This window comes from Mobula birostris, unplaced genomic scaffold (genome assembly GCF_030028105.1).
Source record: "Mobula birostris isolate sMobBir1 unplaced genomic scaffold, sMobBir1.hap1 scaffold_751, whole genome shotgun sequence".
Classification (NCBI taxonomy): Eukaryota; Metazoa; Chordata; class Chondrichthyes; order Myliobatiformes; family Myliobatidae; genus Mobula; species Mobula birostris.
In genome coordinates this window covers 17,284-42,994 of record NW_027278468.1, presented here as the reverse complement: position 1 = coordinate 42,994, position 25,711 = coordinate 17,284, and the positions used below count along the sequence as shown (strand labels likewise).

The 25,711-nt window shown below is 54.9% G+C and overlaps 1 protein-coding gene across 4 annotated transcripts in view; it reads right to left on the bottom strand.

Annotated features, from left to right (window-relative positions):
- Window positions 1–24,893, bottom strand: part of LOC140193731 (nuclear factor of activated T-cells, cytoplasmic 4-like) — a 36,366-nt gene extending 11,473 nt beyond the window's left edge. For all 4 annotated transcript variants that reach the window (XM_072250901.1, XM_072250902.1, XM_072250903.1 and 1 more), the window contains exons 1-5: window positions 24,631–24,893; window positions 18,844–19,870; window positions 15,770–15,932; window positions 3,055–3,254; window positions 1,888–2,060 (exon numbers count right to left, since the gene is read on the bottom strand). In XM_072250901.1, coding sequence (XP_072107002.1) covers window positions 1,888–2,060; window positions 3,055–3,254; window positions 15,770–15,932; window positions 18,844–19,870; window positions 24,631–24,730 — 1,663 coding nt within the window. In that variant the 5' untranslated portion in view covers window positions 24,731–24,893. The remainder of the gene's footprint in view (window positions 1–1,887; window positions 2,061–3,054; window positions 3,255–15,769; window positions 15,933–18,843; window positions 19,871–24,630) is intronic.
- Between the last annotated feature and the right edge of the window lie 818 nt (window positions 24,894–25,711).

The following is a 25,711-nucleotide window of genomic DNA, read 5'->3' as shown; positions in this document are numbered from 1 at the left end:
AAGCATTTGGCCCATATCCCCAGTCACCTTTCCTATCCATGCACCTGTTCAAATGTCTTATAAACATTGTAATTGTCCCCACCTCTACAGCACCTTCTCTGGCAGCTGTTTCCACACACCAACCTCCTAGAGATATGAAAATAGAAAAGAACTGAGATGCAAAGGGACCTGGGAGTCCTTGTGCAGAACTCCTTAAAGGCTAATTTGCAGGATGAGTCTGTGGTGAGGAAGGCAAACCTGAGGTTAACATTCTTTTCAAGAGGACTTGAGTATAAAAGCAAAGATCTAATATTGAGACTTTATAAAGCACTGGTGAGGCCTCACTTGGGGCACCGTGAGCAGGTTTGGGCCCCTTACCTTAGAAAGGATTTGTTGAAACTGGAGTGGGTTCAAAGGAGGTTCATGAAGATGATTCCAGGGTTGAATGGCTTGTCATATGAAGAATATCTGATGGATCTGGACCTGTATTCACTAGAATTTCAGAAGAATGAGGGGTAACCTCATTGGAACCTATAGAATGGTGAAAGGCCTTGATAGAGTGAAAGTGGAGAGGATGTTTCCTACAGTGGGAGAGTCTAAGACCAGAGGACACAGCCACAAAATGGACGGGTATCTTTTTAGAACAGAACTGACAAGGGATTTCTTTCGGCAGAGCATGGTGAATCTGTGGAATTCATTGCCACAGGCAGCTGTGGAGGGCAAGTCTTCATGTGTACTTAAGGCAGAAGTTGAGAGGTTGATAGATTCTTGATTGGTCAGGGCATGAAGGGATACAGGGAGAAGGCAGGAGATTGGGGCTGAGAGGAAAGTTAGATCAGCCATGATGAAATGGTGGTGCAAACTCGATCGGCCAAATGCCCTAATTCTGCTCCTATGTCTTATGGTCTCCTCTGTTTGCTAAAACTAACCCCTCATGTCCCCCTTAAAACTTTCCTTTCTCACCTTAAACCTGTGCTCTCTCATTCTCGAGTCCCCTATCCTAGGGAAAAGATGGTTACCATCCACCTTATCCATGGCCCTCACAATTTTATAAACCTTTATCAAATCACCCCTCAGCTCCCTTTGCTCCTGTCTCTCCTTATAACTGAAGTTCTCAGTCCTGGCAACATCCTGGTGAATTGTTGTTGTACCATCTCTAAGCTTCAGTTCTCCAGTCTGTGTTAGCATTCAGACCAAGCCCAATCCTCTTTTAAAAACCTTATATCACCGCTCACCCCCCACATTCTCATCAACACTGGGAAAGAACTCACAGAGGCAGATTAACCCACCAACCACACATTTCTGGGACATGAGAAGAAAGGGACATGGGGTCACAGAGAGAGAGAGAGAGAGAGAATGCAAACTTCACACACACACACACAGACACACGTGCGCACAGAAAACAGAAACACATACATCAAAGAAAGACACTCACCACACAAACTCATGCCAAAGAAAAAGCACACACAGCAAAACACTCACACAAGAGAGAGAACAGAAACATACACAGTGAAACACCCACACCCATATGAAAGACACAAACAGTAACACACACACACACAGAAGCATGCTCACGCACACACAGACATACACAGGAGCGTGCACACATACATACAGGCACACACACACACACACACACACACACACACAGCTGGAGGTGAGGACTGAACTGGAGCCACAACAGCCTTATGCACTGTGCTGGGAGAGCAGGGGGAGACGGGCTGGTGTGGTAACCCCAAGGAGAGCCAGTACACACTCAATGGATGTGAGCTGAGAACAGGATCAGTGCTGTGCAAGAGAAGGAGGGAGGCTCCGTCAGGAATCAAGATGAAACTGAGTTGGGGTGGGGGGGGTTGATAACAGACGGCTGGATGGCAGTGTGGGGTAGAGGACACTTCAACCACTCACAGCACTCAATTGGGACGGAGGACACCTGCAACGAGACGACCTTGCCTCCAGACTGTGGAATGTGGACACGGAAGACCAGACGCACACGGGTGTTCTTCCTGCCGATGTCTGTCTCGCCCTTCCGCAGCTCAATGTCAGAATTCCGAAGCTTCAGGATCCCCGCGCAATCTATACTGTGGGGTTTAAAAGTTTCAGATGTTCAGTGAGGCTCCCTCCACACGTTCCACCACCATCCCATCACACACTCCCAGGGACGGGGTGAGACACAGGGTGAGGCTCCCTCCACACCGTCCCGTCACACACTCCCAGGGACAGGGACAGGGTCAGACACAGGGTGAGGCTCCCTCCACACTGTCCCGTCACACTCTCCCAGAGACAGGGACAGACACAGGGTGAGGCTCCCTCCACACCGTCCCGTCACACACTCCCAGGGACAGGGTCAGACACAGGGTGAGGCTCCCTCCACACCGTCCCGTCACACACTCCCAGGGACAGGGTCAGACACAGGGTGAGACTCCCTCCACACCGTCCCATCACACACTCCCAGGGACAGGGTCAGACACAGGGTGAGACTCCCTCCACACCGTCCCGTCACACACTCCCAGGGTCAGGGTCAGACACAGGGTGAGGCTCCCTCCACACCGTCCCGTCACACACTCCCAGGTACAGGGACAGGGTCAGACACAGGGTGAGGCTCCCTCCACACTGTCCCGTCACACACTCCCAGAGACAGGGACAGACACAGGGTGAGGCTCCCTCCACACCGTCCCGTCACACACTCCCAGGGACAGGGTCAAACACAGGGTGAGGCTCCCTCCACACCGTCCCGTCACTCACTCCCAGGGACAGGGCCAGACACAGGGTGAGGCTCCCTCCACACCGTCCCGTCACACACTCCCAGGGACAGGGTCAAACACAGGGTGAGGCTCCCTCCACACCGTCCCGTCACTCACTCCCAGGGACAGGGCCAGACACAGGGTGAGACTCCCTCCACACCGTCCCATCACACACTCCCAGGGTCAGGGTCAGACACAGGGTGAGGCTCCCTCCACACTGTCCCGTCACACACTCCCAGGGACAGGGACAGACACAGGGTGAGGCTCCCTCCACACCGTCCCGTCACACACTCCCAGGGACAGGGTCAGACACAGGGCGAGGTGACATTACTTTGCCGTCATGTTGTTTTCGGGGAGGAGAGGCACCTCCAGGATCTTGGTTGTGTTGACCAGTGCTTCCTGGCTCGAGGTGGTGACCATCTTCCCACTGATCCGATGGATCTGGTAGAAGGCGTGGGGCCTGAGATTCCGGTCATCCGCTGTGCCAATGAACATCTGGAGAGTAAGGGGCTGCTCCGCGTACCCCTGCAGCTGGATTAGGGAGGAGGAGGGGGGGGTGAAGGAGTAACAAAGAGAAGGTTAAAAATCTGCTCCACACTGGGTCACTGAGCATCTTTGAACATCCCCACTGGAGATTCAGTGAATCTTTCTGCTAGGGACAAACTGAATGTCTGCACTGGGCTCTCACTGTAACTCAGTGCATGGGCTTCCCTGAATCTCCCTGCCGAGGCCTCACTGAACCTCCACCCTTTGGTCTCCTGAATCTCTGCACCAGGGCCTCTCTGAAACTCTGTGCTGGGGCCTCTCTGAAACTCTGTGCCGGAGCCTCTCTGAAACTCTGTGCCGGAGCCTCTCTGAAACTCTGTGCTGGGGCCTCTCCGAAACTCTGTGCCGGAGCCTCTCTGAAACTCTGTGCCGGAGCCTCTCTGAAACTCTGTGCCGGAGCCTCTCTGAATCTCTGTGCCGGAGCCTCTCTGAAACTCTGTGCCGGAGCCTCTCTGAATCTCTGTGCCGGAGCCTCTCTGAAACTCTGTGCCGGGGCCTCTCTGAAACTCTGTGCTGGAGCCTCTCTGAAACTCTGTGCTGGAGCCTCTCTGAATCTCTGTGCTGGAGCCTCTCTGAAACTCTGTGCCGGAGCCTCTCTGAAACTCTGTGCCGGAGCCTCTCTGAAACTCTGTGTTGGAGCCTCTCTGAAACTCTGTGTTGGAGCCTCTCCGAAACTCTGTGCCGGAGCCTCTCCGAAACTCTGTGCCGGAGCCTCTCCGAAACTCTGTGCCGGAGCCTCTCCGAAACTCTGTGCCGGAGCCTCTCTGAAACTCTGTGTTGGAGCCTCTCTGAAACTCTGTGTTGGAGCCTCTCTGAAACTCTGTGCAGGGGCCTCTCTGAAACTCTGTGTTGGAGCCTCTCCGAAACTCTGCACCAGGGCCTCTCTGAAACTCTGCACCAGGGCCTCTCTGAAACTCTGTGCCGGAGCCTCTCTGAAACTCTGTGCCGGAGCCTCTCTGAAACTCTGTGCCGGGGCCTCTCTGAAACTCTGTGCCGGAGCCTCTCCGAAACTCTGTGCCGGGGCCTCTCTGAAACTCTGTGCTGGAGCCTCTCTGAAACTCTGTGTTGGAGCCTCTCTGAAACTCTGTGCCGGGGCCTCTCTGAATCTCTGTGCCGGAGCCTCTCTGAAACTCTGTGTTGGAGCCTCTCTGAAACTCTGTGTTGGAGCCTCTCTGAAACTCTGTGCAGGGGCCTCTCCGAAACTCTGTGTTGGAGCCTCTCCGAAACTCTGCACCAGGGCCTCTCTGAAACTCTGCACCAGGCCTCTCTGAAACTCTGTGCCGGAGCCTCTCTGAAACTCTGTGCCGGGGCCTCTCTGAAACTCTGTGCTGGAGCCTCTCTGAAACTCTGTGCTGGGGCCTCTCCGAAACTCTGTGCCGGAGCCTCTCCGAAACTCTGTGCCGGAGCCTCTCCGAAACTCTGTGCCGGAGCCTCTCCGAAACTCTGTGCCGGAGCCTCTCCGAAACTCTGTGCCGGAGCCTCTCCGAAACTCTGTGCCGGACCCTCTCCGAAACTCTGTGCCGGAGCCTCTCCGAAACTCTGTGCCGGAGCCTCTCCGAAACTCTGTGTTGGAGCCTCTCCGAAACTCTGTGCTGGAGCCTCTCTGAAACTCTGTGCCGGAGCCTCTCTGAAACTCTGTGCCGGAGCCTCTCTGAAACTCTGTGCCAGGGCCTCTCTGAAACTCTGTGCCGGAGCCTCTCTGAAACTCTGTGTTGGAGCCTCTCTGAAACTCTGTGCCGGGGCCTCTCTGAAACTCTGTGCCGGAGCCTCTCTGAAACTCTGTGCCGGAGCCTCACTGAAACTCTGTGCAGGGGCCTCTCTGAAACTCTGTGCCGGAGCCTCTCTGAAACTCTGTGCCGGGGCCTCACTGAAACTCTGTGCCGGAGCTCTCTGAAACTCTGTGCCGGAGCCTCTCTGAAACTCTGTGCCGGGGCCTCACTGAAACTCTGTGCCGGGGCCTCTCTGAAACTCTGTGCCGGAGCCTCTCTGAAACTCTGTGCCGGAGCCTCACTGAAACTCTGTGTTGGAGCCTCTCTGAAACTCTGTGCCGGAGCCTCTCTGAAACTCTGTGCAGGGGCCTCTCTGAAACTCTGTGCCGGAGCCTCACTGAAACTCTGTGCCGGAGCCTCTCTGAAACTCTGTGCTGGAGCCTCTCTGAAACTCTGTGCAGGAGCCTCTCTGAAACTCTGTGCAGGGGCCTCTCTGAAACTCTGTGCCGGAGCCTCACTGAAACTCTGTGCCGGGGCCTCTCTGAAACTCTGTGCCGGAGCTCTCTGAAACTCTGTGCCGGAGCCTCACTGAAACTCTGTGCCGGGGCCTCTCTGAAACTCTGTGCCGGAGCCTCTCTGAAACTCTGTGCCGGAGCTCTCTGAAACTCTGTGCCGGAGCCTCTCTGAAACTCTGTGCCGGGGCCTCACTGAAACTCTGTGCCGGAGCTCTCTGAAACTCTGTGCCGGAGCCTCTCTGAAACTCTGTGCCGGGGCCTCACTGAAACTCTGTGCCGGGGCCTCTCTGAAACTCTGTGCCGGAGCCTCTCTGAAACTCTGTGCTGGAGCCTCACTGAAACTCTGTGTTGGAGCCTCTCTGAAACTCTGTGCCGGAGCCTCTCTGAAACTCTGTGCAGGGGCCTCTCTGAAACTCTGTGCCGGAGCCTCACTGAAACTCTGTGCCGGAGCCTCTCTGAAACTCTGTGCTGGAGCCTCTCTGAAACTCTGTGCAGGAGCCTCTCTGAAACTCTGTGCCGGAGCCTCTCTGAAACTCTGTGCAGGGGCCTCTCTGAAACTCTGTGTTGGAGCCTCTCCGAAACTCTGCACCAGGGCCTCTCTGAAACTCTGCACCAGGGCCTCTCTGAAACTCTGTGCCGGAGCCTCTCTGAAACTCTGTGCCGGAGCCTCTCTGAAACTCTGTGCCGGGGCCTCTCTGAAACTCTGTGCCGGAGCCTCTCCGAAACTCTGTGCTGGGGCCTCTCTGAAACTCTGTGCAGGGGCCTCTCTGAAACTCTGTGCCGGAGCTCTCTGAAACTCTGTGCCGGAGCCTCTCTGAAACTCTGTGCCGGAGCCTCTCTGAAACTCTGTGCCGGGGCCTCTCTGAAACTCTGTGCCGGAGCCTCTCCGAAACTCTGTGCTGGGGCCTCTCTGAAACTCTGTGCCGGGGCCTCTCTGAAACTCTGTGCTGGAGCCTCACTGAAACTCTGTGCTGGAGCCTCTCTGAAACTCTGTGCTGGGGCCTCTCCGAAACTCTGTGCTGGGGCCTCTCTGAAACTCTGTGCCGGGGCCTCTCTGAAACTCTGTGCTGGAGCCTCACTGAAACTCTGTGCCGGAGCTCTCTGAAACTCTGTGCTGGGGCCTCTCTGAAACTCTGTGCCGGGGCCTCACTGTACAGGCTGGGGCCTCTCTAAAATTCATTGAATGCACAATTGGATAGTCCCCACCAGTAAAACATGCCCTATTGCATTTAGGCCCGTTGGGCCCACTTCTGCCTCTACAGCCGCTGCCTGACCTGCTGAACATTTCCAGAACTTTCCGTTTCTGGTTCAGGCCCAGAGGCATCCTTCCCTAGGCCTGAAGCAGCCGGTGTCAGATGTAGCAGCCTCTTCCCAAGTGTGGGGAGACTGTGGTGCCAACAGTCCAGCTCTGACCCCTTCCACGATTACGGAGGAAGAAAAACAAGCCCTATCTGAGGCGGCCCAAGTGGAGGCGGAGGAGGAGCAGGAGGATGGAAAGGGATTATGGAGGGTCACTTTCCCAGAATTCACAGAGGCAGAGACAGCACCCCACCTTAGACAGAGGCCCTGCAGAAACCACCCTCCTCCACCCACCCAGTAGTCCCTGGAAAATGAGGCAAGGCTGTTGTGGAGGGTCACTGCTCCCAGAACGCACAATGAAAGGCAGGGACCTTGCTACGACTCCCACACACGGAGGAGCGGGAGAAGACAGAAGAGGATGAGGAGGTTATGGACAGTCACTATTTCCAGAATATTCTGGGGCAGAGGATAGGCCCTTCATGAAACATCGGCCCCTGCTACACCGCCTCCCCCACTGACACAAGGCCCTGGTGCAGGAGGAGAGCGAGGGGGTTATGGAGGGTCTCTGCTCTGTGAACGCACTGGGAAGGAGAAAGGGCCCAGCCGAGGCAGAGTGTGGGTGGTGAGGAGGTGGGTAAACTGTTTGTCTGTTTGCTGCCAACATCTGTTCAGAATGAAAAGTGGTTACAGATGTTCAGAGTTGTGTTGTTTTCTGATTTGCATGTGGGAAAGGGGAGGGGGTAGAGATGGAGGGACGGGGATGGTGAGGAAGTGGAAAGAGAGGAGAGGAGAGGGGTGGGGAGAGAGGGGTGAGGGGCAAGAGAGAGGAGAGGGAGAGGGAACACAGAACAAGGAGAGAAAGAAGTGATTTGAAGAATGAGGAATACATGATCGGGGGGGAGAGAGGTAATTGATAACTAGAGAGAGAAGGAAGGAGAATGAGAGGAGAGGGAGGGAGAGAAATAGATGGGGGAGAGAGACAAGTGATTGAAAATGGGAGGGGAAAGAGGTAATTGAGAGAGATGGTGGATATACAGAGAAGGCGGCAAGAGAGAGGGAAGGAGAGTATGATATTAAGGGTGAGAGAGGGGGAGAGAGTGAAAGAGAGAGATGAAGAGATTGAATCAGAGAGGTAATCAGTGAGAGTGGCGAGTTGAGAGAGGGAAGCAGGGCGTTTGCGTGAGAGAGGCTGAGAAAGCCTGCGATGATTGAGGCCAGCTTTTACCCGAAGAGGAGAGGGAGAGGCTGCGAACTGGGAACAATTCCAATGTCAGCATGCCCGTGCCCCCTTGATCATGGACAGAGACAGCAAACGTGGAGGGAGGGAGGGAGAGAGGAGAGGGAAGGGGAGATTTGAGAGAGGGATGGGGAGAGGCAGGGGAAGAGTGGGAAGTAAAGGTGGAGGAGGGAGAGAGAGTGAGTGGTATAATCCCTCCTCCTTCTATCTCCCACTCTCCCCTTTCCCTCTGACTCCCTCCCACTCCCCTTTCTCCCTCCTTCTCTCTGCCCCAACTACCCACTCCCTACAGCTCTGCTTCCCTCTCCCTCTATCTTTCACTCACTTCTTCCCTCACTCTCCCACTCTCCTCTCTCCCTCTGCCTCCCTACTTCCCTTTCCCTCCCTCTCATCCTTTACTCTTCATCTCTCCCTTACTCACCATCCCTCCCTCTACCCCTTCTACTCTGTCTCTCCCTCTCTCTCTCACTCCCCATGTCGCTGCCTCTCTCTGACTGGGGAGAGACAGGAAGGAGGGGGTTAAATCCTTCTGACTGAAACAGCCCAGCCATGTCCCTGGAAAGTGGAGACTAAAATTAAAAACTGTTGTTGAGTTTAGTTCTACGAGCAGTTCTAGGGCCTACTGCCAGTCTACGTCACACACGCAACCAGGTCTCCGCTGAATTCTTAACCAGTTAAACACCAGCCTGGAAGTGTGCCTAGGATTCAATAACCCATGAATCATGGGGACATCCTTGTCCTTGATAGAGTGTGGGTCGGCCAGTGTGGAGGGAGTCTCACCCTGTGTCTGACCCTGTCCCTGGGGGTGTGTGATGGGACGGTGTGGAGGGAGCCTCACTCTGTGTCTGACCCTGTCCCTGGGAGTGTGTGACGGGACGGTGTGGAGGGAGTCTCACCCTGTGTCTGACCCTGTCCCTGGGAGTGTGTGACGGGACGGTGTGGAGGGAGCCTCACCCTGTGTCTGACCCTGTCCCTGGGAGTGTGGGACAGGATGGTGTGGAGGGAGCCTCACCCTGTGTCTGACCCTGTCCCTGGGTTTGTGGGACAGGACAATGTGGAGGGAGCTTCACCCTGTCCCTGGGAGTGTGTGACGGGATGGTGTGGAGGGAGCCTGACCCTGTGTCTGACCCTGACCCTGGGAGTGTGTGACGGGACGGTGTGGAGGGAGCCTCACCCTGTGTCTGACCCTGTCCCTGGGAGTGTGTGAATGGGATGGTGTGGAGGGAGCCTCACCCTGTGTCTGACCCTGTCCCTGGGGGTGTGTGACGGGACGGTGTGGAGGGAGCCTCACCCTGCGTCTGACCCCGTCCCTGGGGATGTGTGACAGGACGGTGTGGAGGGAGTCTCAACCTGTGTCTGACCCCGTCCCTGGGGATGTGTGACAGGACGGTGTAGAGGGAGTCTCACCCTGTGTCTGACCCTGTCCCTGGGAGTGTGTGATGGGACGGTGTGGAGGGAGACTCACCCTGTGTCTGACCCTGTCCCTGAGAGTGTGTGACGGGACGGTGTGGAGGGAGCTTCACCCTGTGTCTGACCCTGTCCCTGGGAGTGTGGGACAGGACAGTGTGGAGGGAGCTTCACCCTGTGTCTGACCCTGTCCCTGAGAGTGTGTGACGGGACGGTGTGGAGGGAGCTTCACCCTGTGTCTGACCCTGTCCCTGGGAGTGTGGGACAGGACAGTGCGGAGGGAGCTTCACCCTGTGTCTGACCCTGTCCCTGGGGGTGTGTGATGGGACGGTGTGGAGGGAGACTCACCCTGTGTCTGACCCTGTCCCTGAGAGTGTGTGACGGGACGGTGTGGAGGGAGCTTCACCCTGTGTCTGACCCTGTCCCTGGGAGTGTGGGACAGGACAGTGTGGAGGGAGCTTCACCCTGTGTCTGACCCTGTCCCTGAGAGTGTGTGACGGGACGGTGTGGAGGGAGCTTCACCCTGTGTCTGACCCTGTCCCTGGGGGTGTGTGACGGGACGGTGTGGAGGGAGCCTCACTCTGTGTCTGACCCTGTCCCTGGGAGTGTGTGACGGGACGGTGTGGAGGGAGTCTCACCCTGTGTCTGACCCTGTCCCTGGGAGTGTGTGACGGGACGGTGTGGAGGGAGCTTAACCCTGTGTCTGACCCTGTCCCTGGGAGTGTGGGACAGGACAGTGCGGAGGGAGCTTCACCCTGTGTTTGACCCTGTCCCTGGGAGTGTGTGACGGGACGGTGTGGAGGGAGCCTCACCCTGTGTCTGACCCTGTCCCTGGGAGTGTGGGACAGGATGGTGTGGAGGGAGCCTCACCCTGTGTCTGACCCTGTCCCTGGGTTTGTGGGACAGGACAATGTGGAGGGAGCTTCACCCTGTCCCTGGGAGTGTGTGACGGGATGGTGTGGAGGGAGCCTGACCCTGTGTCTGACCCTGACCCTGGGAGTGTGTGACGGGACGGTGTGGAGGGAGCCTCACCCTGTGTCTGACCCTGTCCCTGGGAGTGTGTGAATGGGATGGTGTGGAGGGAGCCTCACCCTGTGTCTGACCCTGTCCCTGGGGGTGTGTGACGGGACGGTGTGGAGGGAGCCTCACCCTGCGTCTGACCCCGTCCCTGGGGATGTGTGACAGGACGGTGTGGTGGGAGTCTCAACCTGTGTCTGACCCCGTCCCTGGGGATGTGTGACAGGACGGTGTGGAGGGAGTCTCACCCTGTGTCTGACCCTGTCCCTGGGAGTGTGTGATGGGACGGTGTGGAGGGAGACTCACCCTGTGTCTGACCCTGTCCCTGAGAGTGTGTGACGGGACGGTGTGGAGGGAGCTTCACCCTGTGTCTGACCCTGTCCCTGGGAGTGTGGGACAGGACAGTGTGGAGGGAGCTTCACCCTGTGTCTGACCCTGTCCCTGAGAGTGTGTGACGGGACGGTGTGGAGGGAGCTTCACCCTGTGTCTGACCCTGTCCCTGGGAGTGTGGGACAGGACAGTGCGGAGGGAGCTTCACCCTGTGTCTGACCCTGTCCCTGGGGGTGTGTGATGGGACGGTGTGGAGGGAGACTCACCCTGTGTCTGACCCTGTCCCTGAGAGTGTGTGACGGGACGGTGTGGAGGGAGCTTCACCCTGTGTCTGACCCTGTCCCTGGGAGTGTGGGACAGGACAGTGTGGAGGGAGCTTCACCCTGTGTCTGACCCTGTCCCTGAGAGTGTGTGACGGGACGGTGTGGAGGGAGCTTCACCCTGTGTCTGACCCTGTCCCTGGGAGTGTGTGACGGGACAGTGTGGAGGGAGCCTCACCCTGTGTCTGACCCTGTCCCTGGGAGTGTGTGACGGGACAGTGTGGAGGGAGCCTCACCCTGTGTCTGACCCTGTCCCTGGGAGTGTGGGACAGGACAGTGCGGAGGGAGCTTCACTCTGAAAGTCATTACAGAACTCTTATTGGATGAATCTTTTGGCTACCCGGTGAACTATTTCAAATATTTCTACAGGAAACCACACCAAATTCTTTCATTGTAAAAAAAAATATTAAATTTGACATCATCTGTCGATGATTACATCTGGAAATTGGTCCCAATCCTCTGAAGTTTTCTGAGCCATCTGTTGGTGTTCAGAGGTCAGGCCCAGAACCTTATTGACGTCAGCACACTGGGGAATGAGGGGCGTGTTCATCTTTGCCCGCACATTACAGGCATCGTCAACAGAAAGCAGACCCCAGCAAGTTTCCATCGCCACCCCTCTCCCTCTCACCCCACCCCTCACCTCCTACTGCTGTGCCTTCCTTCCAACCCCTCCCTCTGCCGCCTTCTCTCTCACTGTCTCTCCCTCCCAAATTTGTGGACAATACAAAGATATGTGGAGGAGCATCTAATTTTGAGGGAACAGAGTCTGCAGAAGGACTTGGGCAGATATGGAGAATGGGCAAAGAAATGGCAAATGGAACAGAGTCAGGAAGTGTGTGGAATGAGAACTGTGTAAATTGGTGGTTTGCGGTTGGCATGAATTTGACGGGCTGAAGGGTCTGTTTCCACACTATACACCTCTATTTATAAATGGGGAGCTCATTCAGAAATCAAAGGTGCAAAGTGTCTTGGGGAGTCAGTGCAAGATTCCTTGAAGTTAATTTGCAGGCTCAGTGGGTGACAAGGAAGGGAAATACCTTAAACATTACGCTCTGTCCGCCAGAGATAACAGGATCTCCCAGTGGCCACACATTTTAATTCCACGTCCCATTCCCACTCTGATATGTCTATCCATGGCCTCCTCTACTGTAAAGATGAAGCCACACTCAGGTTGGAGGAACAGCACCTTATATTCCGTCTGAGTAGCCTCCAACCTGATGGCATGAACATTGACTTCTCAAACTTCCGTTAATGCCCCACCTCCCCTTCACACCCCCATCCTTTATTTATTTATTTTATGTATTTTTTATTTTTCACCCTTTTTTTTCTCTCTCTCTTTTTTCTCCCTCTGTTCCTCTCACTATAACTCCTTGCCTGCACTCTACCCTCCGTGCTCCCCTCCCCCCTTCTCTCTCTCCCCAGGCTTCCCATCCCACGGTCTTCTCCCTTCTCCAGCTCTTAGATCCACCCCTCCCCTCCTGTCTTCTCCTATCATTTCAGATCTCTCCCTCCCCCTCCCACTTCCAAATCTCTTACTATCACTTCCTTCAGTTAGTCCTGACGAAGGGTTCCGGCCCGAAACGTCGACTGTACCTCTTCCTACAGATGCTGCCTGGTCCGCTGCGTTCACCAGCATTTTATTTGTGTGTAAACGCAAAATAATCTGCAGATGCTGGGGTCAAAGCAACACTCACAACATGCTGGAGGAACTCAGCAGGTCAGGCAGCATCCGTGGAAACGATCAGTTAACGTTTCGGGCCGGAACTCTTTGTCAGGACTGAAGAGGGAAGGGGCAGAGGCCCTATAAAGAAGGTGGGGAGAGGGTGGGAAGGAGAAGGCTGGAAGGTTCCAGGTGAAAAACCAGTAAGGGAAAAGAAAGATAAAGATAAAGGGGTGGGGGAGGTGATGGGCAGGAAAGGTGAAGAAAGAATAGGGGAAAACACAATGGGTAGTAGAAGGAGGCGGAACCATGAGGGAGGTGATGGGCAGCTGGGGGAGGGGGCAGAGCGTTTGTGTGTGTTGAAGGGAAATACAATGTTAGCATTCATTTTGAGAGGACTGAGATATAAACTTAAATATAAATATGTAATTCTGAGGCTTTATCAGGAATTGGTCAGACCACATTTAGAGTGACATGAGTAGTTTTTTGGGCACCTTATCAAAGAAAGGATGCACTGGCATTGGAGAAGGTCCAAAGAATGTTTACGAGAATGATCCTGGGAATGAAATGGTTAATGTATGAGGAGCATTTGATGGCTCTGGGCTTGTACTAGCTTGGGTTTAGAAGAATGAGTGGAGAATCTCATTGAAACCGACTGAATATTGAAGGGCCAAGATAGAGTGGACAGGAAGAGGATGTTTCCAATAATGGGTGAGGTTCGGGCCAGGGGATAAAGCATCAGAATAGAAGGATACCCCTTTGGAACAGAGGTGAGGAGCAATTTCTTTAGCCAGAGGGTGTTGAATCTGTGCAATTCATTGCCAAAGACTGTTGTGGAGGCTAAATCATTGGGTGTATTTAAAGCAGAGGCTGATATTCTTGATTAGTAAGAGTATGAAAGGTTGTGGGGAGAAGGCAGGAAAATGGGATTGAGGGGAAAAATAAATCAGTGGTGCACTCCTGATGGGTTAAATAGCTGAATTCCACCCCTACGTCTTATGGCCTTTACCCGTCAACCTGGGACACTCTGTCCATCTCCCAGCTTCTCCCCCCTTTCTGTCTCAACAAAGAAAGGCATTGGGGGGGCTAAAAGGCAGGATCTCTAGGTGGCCATGCGCACTTTCTGCCTGGAATATCCATGAACATAGATTTCTCTAACGTACGGTAAATTCTTTCACAGTCCCCCTTCCCCCACTTTTTACCTCTCCCTTCCATTCGCCATTCTGGTGACCTTCTCCTCCTTTCTCCTCTCCCACCCTCATTACCTGCCCATCATCTCCCCTCCGGCTCCCCTCCTCCTTCCTTTTGTGCTACAGCCCATGGTCCTGTCCCGTGAGATTCCTCATTCTTCAGCCCTCTACCTCTCCCATCTAATTCCAGCTTCTTGCATCATCCGCCCCCCCCCCCCCACACCCTGGCCCCCAACCACCCACCCACACACATTCACCCAGAAGTGACTGGGCACCATCTATTCCAGCAGACTCAAGAGGAAAGCAATCAGCATATAGACACCACACACCCCCGGCCACTCCCGGTCTGACCCGCTGCCGTCCAGCCAAAGGTTCAGGACTCTAAAAGCCAGAACAAATAGACTGAGGAACAGCCTCTATCCCAGAGCTGTGGCCTCCATCACACCGCTCCCACAGAACAACAACTGAGACTGTGAGCACACACATGCACACACAAGGGCTCAAATACTTGCACTAACGACACTTTGTGCATTACTGTGATGTTCTGGTGCTGCTGCAACTTATTTCTGCTACTTATCTATTCAATACTCTTTTTATATTACTGTCTTGTTTTTATCTACCGCTTTATTTAATTGCCTGAGAGGAATCCAGACAGAGGTTCATTGTACCTATGTATAACGACAATAAAGATCATTCAATTCAATTCAATTCAAAGTGAGAAGCTGGGACGTGACAGGCTGAAATGGTAAAGGGCTGAAAGAGAAGGAATCTGCTTGATCTATGTCACCTATCATCTTGAGAAATCACCTCTCATCCTTCTTTGCTTCCTAGCTCACTCAATCTGTCCTCATAAGATGTGCCTTCTAATCCTCTGCACCCTCGCTATATCCTTATATCCTTCCTATAATGAAAAAACCAGACCCAAACACCGTACTCCCAAGCGTGGTCCAGCCAGTTGTCCCGCTGCCTCCTGGCTCTTGAACTCAATCCCCCAGTTAATGAAGGCCAACACACCATACACCTTCTTAGTAACCCCATCAATATGCATGACAACTTTGAGGGATCTACTAACGTGGGCCCCAAGATCCCTCTGTTTCTCCACACTTGTGCAGAAGGAGAGACGGGGTGGGGGGAATGGATAACCAACAATGGAAAGTCCAGTGTTAATCCCATGAGGGTATAGACCATCCAGGCAGAACATGGGGTGCTGCTGCTCACTTATGCTGGGCTTCACCCTGACAGTGGACAGACAGGTTGGTGTGGGCATGGTGAGGGGAGCCAAAGTGATCATAGCTTCCTAACCCCAATGATAATGATGACGGAGAGGGGGAGAAAGTGGTGTAGGGGTAGAAAGAGAAAGAAAGGGAGAGGTGAGGGAGGACAGAAAGGGGAAAGGTAGGAGAGAGAGAAAGGGGAAAGAGGGGAGAGAGAGATGAGGAGAAATGGAGGAGAGAAACAGTGGGGTGAAAGAGAGAGAGAAAGAGAAACCATTGAATGGTAGGGCAGATTTGATGGGACGAATGGCCTAATTCTGCTCCTATGCCGTATGGTCTGACAGCTAAGCCCCTGAAATTCTCAACCCCGACCACAAATGAAAATGCAAAGATCACATAAACAGCCTCTGGCGGGCTGACATTGACAAGGTACACAGCTTCAGAGGGAATGTCTGAGCACAGGATGAAAGTTGCTCTGTCAGTGATTTAAACACTGCCGGAGGCTGGGGCTGGTTTGGTGGGATTCATCCTTGGGGTTCGGCTGGGGTCTGTTTCAAGGGTGCGCTGCTTTAAGGCTGGGTCCTGCAGGCACGGACGCTCACCTTGATGACAGGGTGACCCGCGGCCAGGGCCTTGACTGCTCCGCGGCTACCTTCCGTCTCGTAGTGTGCCCGGTGGTGAGGCTTGGGCTGCACCAGCATTTTCAGCTCTAGCTGGTTGAAGTGGCTCGGCAGCGGCCAGTCCAGAGGAGGGAGAGCACAGGCCCTGTGGGAAACAGACAGAGAGAGAATGAATGTGTGTGTGTGAGAGAGAGAGAGAGACTGAAAATGAGAGAGTTAATGTGTGAATGTGTGTGTGATGGAAAGAGAGAGTGAGGGAGCATAAGTTAGTGAATGTGTGTGTGGAGAGAGAGAGAGAGAGAGGGAGAGAGAGTCAATGTGCAGGAGAGTGAAACAGAGTGAATGTGGGTAAGAGAGAAAGAATGTGAGAGTTAAACACAAAGTGAGAGAGTGCATGTGTGTGAAAGTGTAAATCTGAGAGAAAGAGAAACAAAGTGAATGGGGGGGAGGGACAGTAAATGTGAGAAAGGGAGCACGTGAATGTGTGTGAGAAAGAGATCTGCAGACTGACAACAGACCCTGAGGGGGGAATATCTGCACAGTGACTGGTCCCTCAGTCCCTCTCCCTCAAGAAGATATCTGTACACTGACCGGTGTCCCTCAGTCCCTCTCCCTCAGGGGGATATCTGTACACTGACCGGTGTCCCTCAGTCCCTCTCCCTCAAGAAGATATCTGTACACTGACCGGTGTCCCTCAGTCCCTCTCCCCCGGGGAGATATCTGTACACTGACCGGTGTCCCTCAGTCCCTCTCCCTCAGGGGGATATCTGTACACTGACCGGTGTCCCTCAGTCCCTCTCCCTCAGGGGGATATCTGTACACTGACCAGTGTCCCTCTGTCCCTCTCCCTCAGGGGGATATCTGTACACTGACCGGTGTCCCTCAGTCCCTCTCCCTCAAGAAGATATCTGTACACTGACCGGTGTCCCTCAGTCCCTCTCCCCCGGGGAGATATCTGTACACTGACCGGTGTCCCTCAGTCCCTCTCCCTCAGGGGGATATCTGTACACTGACCGGTGTCCCTCTGTCCCTCTCCCTCAGGGGGATATCTGTACACTGACCAGTGTCCCTCAGTCCCTCTCCCCCAGGGGGATATCTGTACACTGACCGGTGTCCCTCAGCCCCTCTCCCCCGGGGAGATATCTGTACACTGACCAGTGTCCCTCAGTCCCTCTCCCTCAGGGGGATATCTGTACACTGACTGGTGTCCCTCAGTCCCTCTCCCTCAGGGGGATATCTGTACACTGACCGGTGTCCCTCAGTCCCTCTCCCTCAAGAAGATATTTGTACACTGACTGCTGTCCCTCAGACCCTCTCCCCCGGGGAGATATCTGTACACTGACCGGTGTCCCTCAGTCCCTCTCCCTCAGGGGGATATCTGTACACTGACCGGTGTCCCTCAGTCCCTCTCCCTCAGGGGGATATCTGTACACTGACCGGTGTCCCTCTGTCCCTCTCCCTCAGGGGGATATCTGTACACTGACCGGTGTCCCTCAGTCCCTCTCCCTCAAGAAGATATCTGTACACTGACCGGTGTCCCTCAGTCCCTCTCCCCCGGGGAGATATCTGTACACTGACCGGTGTCCCTCAGTCCCTCTCCCTCAGGGGGATATCTGTACACTGACCGGTGTCCCTCAGTCCCTCTCCCTCAGGGGGATATCTGTACACTGACCGGTGTCCCTCTGTCCCTCTCCCTCAGGGGGATATCTGTACACTGACCAGTGTCCCTCAGTCCCTCTCCCCCAGGGGGATATCTGTACACTGACCGGTGTCCCTCAGCCCCTCTCCCCCGGGGAGATATCTGTACACTGACCAGTGTCCCTCAGTCCCTCTCCCTCAGGGGGATATCTGTACACTGACTGGTGTCCCTCAGTCCCTCTCCCTCAGGGGGATATCTGTACACTGACCGGTGTCCCTCAGTCCCTCTCCCTCAAGAAGATATCTGTACACTGACCGGTGTCCCTCAGTCCCTCTCCCTCAGGGGGATATCTGTACACTGACCAGTGTCCCTCAGACCCTCTCCCTCAGGGGGATAGCTGTACACTGACCGGTGTTCCTCAGTCCCTCTCCCTCAGGGGGACATCTGTACACTGACCGGTGTCCCTCAGTCTCTCTCCCTCAGGGGGATATCTGTACACTGACCAGTGTCTTCCTTGAATGAAGGAAAAGGAATTCCAGAAATTCACTTTCTGTCAAGAGAAGGAAGTTATGTCCTTTCCCATTGGGGATAATTGAAGATATTATCAACCAGGAAGTCCCTTCAGTGGTATGGAGGCTTTTGGAGCGGATCCTTAGGGAGAGGACTTAATCGCATTTGGAAAAGCAGGGGCTAATTTGGAACACTTAGTGTGACTTTACGAGTGGGAGGTCACATCTTATAAACTTGTGTGGAAGAGACTCTGGCTCTCTACCCCACGCTACTCGTAAACTTATTACTCTTTATCAGGTCCCTCCCCAGCCTCTGATGCTCCAGAGAAAATAACCCAAGCTCGTCCAACCTCCTTATGGTGAATGGTCTCCAACCCAGGCCTCGTCAGAGCCTACCCCACCTCCAGAATGGCTGGGTAGCTCTGGACTGGGTGCCTAGCAAGCGGGCTGCCGTGCCCTGGGAGATGTCGAGGTTCCTGAGTGTCACTGACGCTTCACTCATGGGGGTGGGGGGTGGTGACCCATCACACTCCTGACTTGATGCCTCGGAGATGGTGGAGAGGCTTTGGGGGGTCAGGCAGTGAGGTTCTCAGTGACGGATTCCCAACTTCGGACCTGCTCTCGTAGCCGCGTTGTTGGCGTGGCCTGCTCCTGTTCCATTCCTAGTCGGTGGTTGACCTGCTCCATGGCAATCTAACCCTTCCCTCCAATGTAGCCCACAACCCTCCCACACGTGAAACAGGCTTCTCAGTAATACATAGGATGATCACCCATCATCAAGTTACCCCGGTTCCGTTTCCGGTCGGCCGTGACCCCCGCACCTGCCCCCGCATTGGGCAGCTGGAGAAACTTAAGGCCCCTTAAGGCCATGGCAAACTTGGATTTTCGCAGTGCTGGGATCTACTCACCGGAAGACGGGGCTGCGTCCCAGCATCCGCACCTCGCTGCCCCATCCGAAGGGCGGTGGAACGGCAAGGTACTCCATGGGCCAGGCCTCCTCGCGGGACGGGCGCCGCTGGGTGGAGGGTCCATCCGGCCCGGGCTGCTGGCTGGTGCGACGGGACTTGCTAGGTACCTGGGTACGGCTGGAGGATTCGGTCGGCGGTGAGGAGGGGCTGCTGCCCCGGGGAGAGGAGGAGGAGGAGGAATGGAGATTCTCGTTGCTGGAGCCCCCACCCCAGCGTGAGTGTGGGGGCGAGGCGCCCGGCGCCTCCTCGCTCCTGGCGAGGCGCCTCTTGCCGGCCGGAGAACCGAGGGGGGGCCCGGGCGACGGGCAGGGTGAGGAGGAGGAAGAAGAGGAGGGGGACAGGGAGGGACGGCAGCGGTGGGCGAGCGGGAGAGGTGATGGTGGGGTGGTGGGGGAAGCCAGCGAGGCCCGCCAGGCAGCCTCACTCAGCTCAGCCTCTGCTTCCTCAGAGAGGCGGGAGGCTGAGCCCCAGGAGGGCGGAGAGGGCGAAGCGGAGGGGGAGGGTGAAGGGGACGGTGAGGGCGAGCCGGAAGGGGACGGTGAGGCCGCATCAGGGAGCCAGCCCCGTGAGGCGGTGCTCAGGGCCCAGTCCCGGCAAGTAAAGGGATCCGGCGGGGGACGGAGGAGGTCTAGGGCCGCAGAGGGAGGTGGTGGGCCCCAGCCCCTGGCCCACGTTCCCGGAGGCGAACCCCTGCTCTCTTCCTCCGGCTCCCCTTCCCCCACTGCCAGGATAGGGGTGATCCGGATGGTGGGGCAGGCCACAAGCCGGCGGTTGCCAAGGGAAACCAGCCGGGCTGGCTGGCCTGGATAGGCCTCGGTTTCGGTTTCAAGCCGAGGCCCCCGACGGGGAGGTGGGGAGTGCACACCAGCCCGGGGTGGAGCGGGGATCCGGGAGAGGCTGATGGGGAGGGAGGAAGTGGGAAATGGGGGCTCAGCTCCATCTTTGCTTGTCTCTGGGAGTTCCAGATCTGTGGTAGGGAGAGGTAGAAAGAGAGAGAGAGAGGTAGAAAGAGAGAGAGAGATATAGAAAGACAGAGAGAGGTAGAGAGAGAGAGAGAGAGAGCTAGAGAGAGATAGAGAGAGAGAGATGGAGAGATAGAGAGAGAGGTAGAGGTAGAGAGAGAGAGGGGTGGAGAGAGAGAGAGGTAGAGGCAGAGAGAGAGGTAGAAAGAGAGAAAGAAAGAGAGAGACAGAGAGAGGTAGAGGAGAGAGAGAGAGGTAGAAAGAGAGAGAGGTAGAGAGAGAGAAAGAAAGAGAGAGAGAGATAGAGAGAGGTAGAGGCAGAGAGAGAGGTAGAGGTAGAGAGAGAGAAAGAAAGAAAGAAAGAGAGAGAGAGATTGAGAGAGAGGTAGGAAGAGAGAGAGATCGAAAGAGAGAGAGGTAGAGAGAGAGAGAGAGGTAGAGGTAGAGAAAGAGGTAGAAAGAGAGAGATAGAGAGAGAGAGAGAGAGAGGTAGAGGTAGAGGTAGAGAGAGGTAGAGAAATGAAAGGATGGGGTCAGTACAACTGTGAGATTCCCTCCTTCTCACAATACCAACACTCCCTCACTTCCACCACCACCCTCAACAGGACTGCCCACCCGATCTCGGAGACACACGGATGGTTGGATGGCCGGAGGTGTCGGACCGGTTCCCAGGGAAGAGGAGGAGGAAGAGTGGGAGCGGGGGCAAGAGTCAAATTGTTTTCTCAAGAGACGAACAAATGTGGGTAAGGGGTCCCCCCCGGGGGGGGGGGGAGAGGTGTGACTGAGCAACAGGAGCAGGGAAAGGTGGGACAGAGTGTTGTGTGGGTTGAGGGGTGGGGCAGAAAGGGGTGAGATTGATGTTTAGATGGGGTTGGGAGCATCTTGGTTTTTAGAAGTGTGGAGGGGTGAGGGTTTTAGAGACTGCAGGGAAAAGAGGGAGGCGGGAGTGAACAAGGGTGAGAGGAATGGAGTTGAGGAGGAAGACAGGGCATTGTGGAGAGGGGAGGGAAAGAGGATGAAGAGAGGAGTGGAGCAATGTGAGCAGAAGAGAGAACGAGCAAGGGGGACTGTTAGGAAGAGAGGTATAGATAAGGGAGAACAAATAGCAGGGTGTGGAAGTGGGAGAGTGGGGAAAAAGGGGAGGGGGAAAAGGAGAGGGTGGAGGGATGGAGAGGAGGGTTGGAGAGAAGGAGAAGGATGGACAGGTCATTGGGTGAAGGCAACCACTTTGCCCCATCTCTGGAAAGAGCTGGGGTGGTCAGGGAGGAGAGTGACTATCATCCCATACTTGAGGCTCTGCCCATTGGTGGAGGGGAGGGTGGAAAGCGTAATGAGGGGGCACTTCCAGTAGTAGCACCCACCCCCAGGGATTCACCTCCCTCTTTGAGATGGGGTGGGGAAATGAATTTCTCCCTCCCTCTGTCCCTGGCTGACCATTTATCCTGAGACAGTGAACACCCCCCCCCCACACCAAAACAGGGGGAGACCTTGTCTCCCACACACCCACCCTTTTGTGACCGGGAGAACTTTCAGTGGGATTTCTTGTTCTCCTGAACTGCAGGTCACAGCGAAATGCAAGGAGTCGAACACAGGGACCTCGGGGTGCAGGTACGTGGTTCCCTGGCAGGGTGGTGAAAAGGGCATTTTCCAAGCTGGCCCTCATTAGCCAGTGCACTGAGTGGAGGAGTTATCGGTGAGGCTGCATCTGGAATACTGGGTACTGTTTTAGTCGCCCTGCTGCAGGGAAGATGCCATTAAGCTGGAAAGAGTGCAGATCTGATTGAGAGTACAGGACTCGAGGGGTTAGTTACGGCAAGAGGCCGAGCAGGATGGGACTGCGGACTGCCAGAGACTGAGGTATGGCCTTGTGGAAGTGAGGGGCGTAGATTGGGCGAACGGACACAGTGTTTTTCCTCAGGGTTGTGGAATCGAGAACTAGGGGGCACAGGTTTAAGGGGACCTGCGGGGAAGGTCGCTGGTGTGGTGACAAGCGAAGAAGGCCATCTAACAGGGTCTCGATCACCTGGGGAAGTAGCCCAAGGAATGGTGGCTGGAACTTAACTCGGGCAAGTGCAGAGTGCTGGGTTTTGGTCAGGTAGACTTGCACAGTAAATGGCAGGGCCCCCGGGAGTGATGCATGAAACAGTCAGCCAGAGGCCCAGGAACGTGGTGGCACAGATAGACAGGGTGGTGAAGACAGTATTTGGCACGCTGGCCTCCGTCGGTCAGGGCGCTGAATATAGGAGTTGGGATGTCACGTTACAGCTTTACAGGACGTTGGTGAGACCACACCTAGAGTACTGTGTGCCGTCCAGCTGCAGGAAGGATGTCATTAAAAAGATTCACCAGGATGTTGCTGGATCTGGAGGGCCCAAGTTATCAGGAGAGACTGGGTAGGCTGGGACTGTTTTCCCTGGAGTGGAGCAAACTGAGGGCTGGGGGGGTGGTGGGTGAATAAAAACATGAGCGAAGATAAAGAAAATGACACTGCTTACTTTTCCCAGGGTGGGGGAAAGCGAGAACCAGAGGGCATGGGTTTAAGGCGAGAGTGGGAAGAATTTGAAAGAGACAAGTTCTCACTCAGAGGGAGGTGGGTGTGTGGAACAAGCTGCCAGAGGAGGTGGTCGAGGAGGGGACGCTTGCAACTTTTAGAAAGACATTTGGACAGGGAAAGGAAAGGTTGAGAGGGACGTGGGCTAAGTGCGGGCAAACAGGACGAGCCCGGACTGGATGGGCCGAAGGGCCAGTTCTTGGGCTATGATTCTATTCGATGTGGAGTGTGCTTCGCTTCGACACACGGCTCCCCCTCCCCCCATTGATCCCGATGGGGGGAGGCTGCGAGACTATTTAACAGGAAGGGATAGCCTAAGTGTTGAGTGGACCTACCGGATGGGTGATCCAGGAGGGCAGGAGGGGCTGGAATCCACCCCCCCACCAATGATATGCAGGAGAGGGGGACCCTGAATCAGCAGAGTGCCTGGGCCCCGGGTATAAATAGCTAGTGGCAGAGGAACAGACCGTATGGAAGCACAGACTCCCCAAAGTGAAACCATCTGTGCTGCGGAGCCCTGTGGGGAAACAGTCGGTGCAATGCAGCACTTAACCCTCTCCCTCCCACACGCCCCTCCCCAGCCAGAGTTGGACGGCGGGCAACCGGCCCCTGTCGGAGAGGGTTAACCCTCTCCCACCCAGCTCTCTCCAGACACAGTCATATGCTGGGAGTCCGTCCCTGTCAGAGACAGTTAACCCTCTCTTACCCGCCTCTCCCCAGCTACAGTCAGACGCCGGGAGTCTATCCCTGTCTCTCTCTCCCATCCACCTCTCCCCAACTATAGTTGCCGACAGTCTGTCACTGTGCGAGGGATTAACTCTCCTACCCCTTCCCTAGGCTATCTGGCCCTGTTAGAGGGAGAGGTTTAAAGGTGCTGGGGGTGGGGAGGGGCTTCAGGGATAAATTGGAAATCAGAGGGAAGCGGAAGGCGGATGAAGAGAGGGGTACGTTAGGCAGGGTGAAGGAGACAGAACGGAGGGAGGGTCCCGGTGAGTGCGTGGAGGGAGCAAAGTGTGGGTGGTGAGTGGGGAGTGGGACCACGACATCGGGCAGTGTGGTGCAGGAGTGTCCATACATACTGCAGGATGACCAGGAGGGAGCTGCCACACACACGTGTGTGCTGATGTTTATGTATATGTGTCAATGTGTGCATGTCTACATGTGTGTGATTGAACATGGGTGTGAGTGCACGCAGGTGTGTTTGTATCAGGATGCCAGTATATGGACGCACATGTGTGTGTGTGTGTGTGTGTGTGTGTGAGAGAGAGAGAGAGGGAGTGCACATCTGAGTGTGATTATGTGTGTGAGAGAAAGCATACATGTTTATGTATTACTACTTGTGTCTAGTTTGAATCTGTGGGTGAGTGTGTGTGTGTCCGCATTTGAGTCTCTGGGTATCTGTGTGTGCGTGTGTTAGAGTCTGTGTATGTGGGTTGTATCTGATTCAGTGTGTGTGTGTGTGTGTGTGTGTGTGTCTCTGAGTCTGTGTATGCGGGTTTGTAACTGATTCTGTGTGTGTGTGTGTGTTTGAGACTGTGTATGTGGGTTTGTATCTGATTCTGTGTGTGTGTGTGTGTTTGAGACTGTGTATGTGGGTTTGTATCTGATTCAGTGTGTGTGTTTAAGACTGTGTATGTGGGCTTGTATCTGATTCAGTGTGTGTGTGTTTGAGACTGTATGTGGGTTTGTATCTGATTCAGTGTGTGTGTGTTTGAGACTGTGTATAGGGGTTTGTATCTGATTCTGTGTGCGTGTGTGTGTATGTGTGTGTGTGTGTGTGTGTGTGTGTGTAAGACTGTGTATGTGGGTTTGTATCTGATTCAGTGTGTGTGTGTGTGTGTGTGTTTAAGACTGTGTATGTGGGTTTGTATCTGATTCTGTGGGGGTGTGTGTGTGTGTTTAAGACTGTGTATGTGGGTTTGTATCTGATTCAATGTGTGTGTGTGTTTAAGAATGTGCATGTGGGTTTGTATCTGATTCAATGTTTGTGTGTGTGTGTGGGTTTGTATCTGATTGTGTGTGTGTGTATGTGGGTTTGTATCTGATTCAATGTGTGTGTGTGTGTGTTTGAGACTGTGTATGTGGGTTTGTATCTGATTCAATGTGTGTGTGTGTGTGTGTGTGTGTGTGTGTGTGTATGTGGGTTTGTATCTGATTGTGTGTGTGTGTGTGTGTGTATGTGTGTGTGTGTGTACCCCACCCCATCCCACAAACCTGAGCTCCCCATCGGTACGGTTTGTCCCGTCTCCAGCTCCTCCCCAAACGTAAGACCGAAGTCCAGCTCCTCTCCCTCCTGGTAACTGGACGCCCTCATCCCCGTGTCAGTGAGATACAGATCCTGCTGATCGGTGGGTGTCACAAACCGCTGGTTGGGGCGCTGAGGCAGGAGACCCTCTGCAGTAGACCCAGCGGCCCCACCTCGTCTCCAGAAAACTTCTACAAAAGTTCGGACAAAACTTTCTACTTATGGATCTGCGTGTCTGGGACCTCCCGCCTCCCACCCCCTGTTTCCCATTGGTCCAGTAACTTTGACAGAGCCCCAAGAGAGAGCGCAAGGCACACCAGTTCCATATTCGGAGGCGGGGGTTGGGGTTGACGTGACTCTTTAAAGAGACAGAGTTTGACCAAGTGGGGACACACGCAGTGACAGGGTGCTGTGGGAGAAGGGGTTCTGAGGGACTTGAGGGAACTGCGGCGATGTCAGTGGGGATACAGTCAGTGACACAAGGCGCTGGGGGAGAGGGGTCACGGAGGGACGGTGTGAGGGAGCTGGGTTATCGTCAGTGGGGATACAGTCAGTGACACAGGGCGCTGGGGGAGATGGGTCTCTGAGGGACGGTGTGAGGGAGCTGGGTTATCGTCAGTGGGGATACAGTCAGTGACACAGGGTGCTGGGGGTGAGGGGTCACTGTACAGTGTGAGGGAGCGGGATCGTCCTCAGTGGGGATATAGTCAGTGACACAGGGCTGGGGGAGAGGGGGTCACTGAGGGACGGTGTGTGGGAGCTGGGTTATCTTCAGTGGGGATATACTCAGTGACACAGGGTGCTGGAGGAGAGGGGTCACTGAGGGACGGTGTGAGTGAGCTGGGTTATTGTCAGTGGGGATACAGTCAGTGACACGGTACTGGGGGAGAAAGGTCACTGAGGGACGGTGTGAGGGAGCTGGGTTATTGTCAGTGGGGATACAGTCAGTGACACAGGGTGCTGGGGAGAGGGGTCACTGAGGGACAGTATGAGGGAGGTGGGTTATCGTCAGTGGGGATACAGTCAGTGACACAGGGTGCTGGGGGAGAC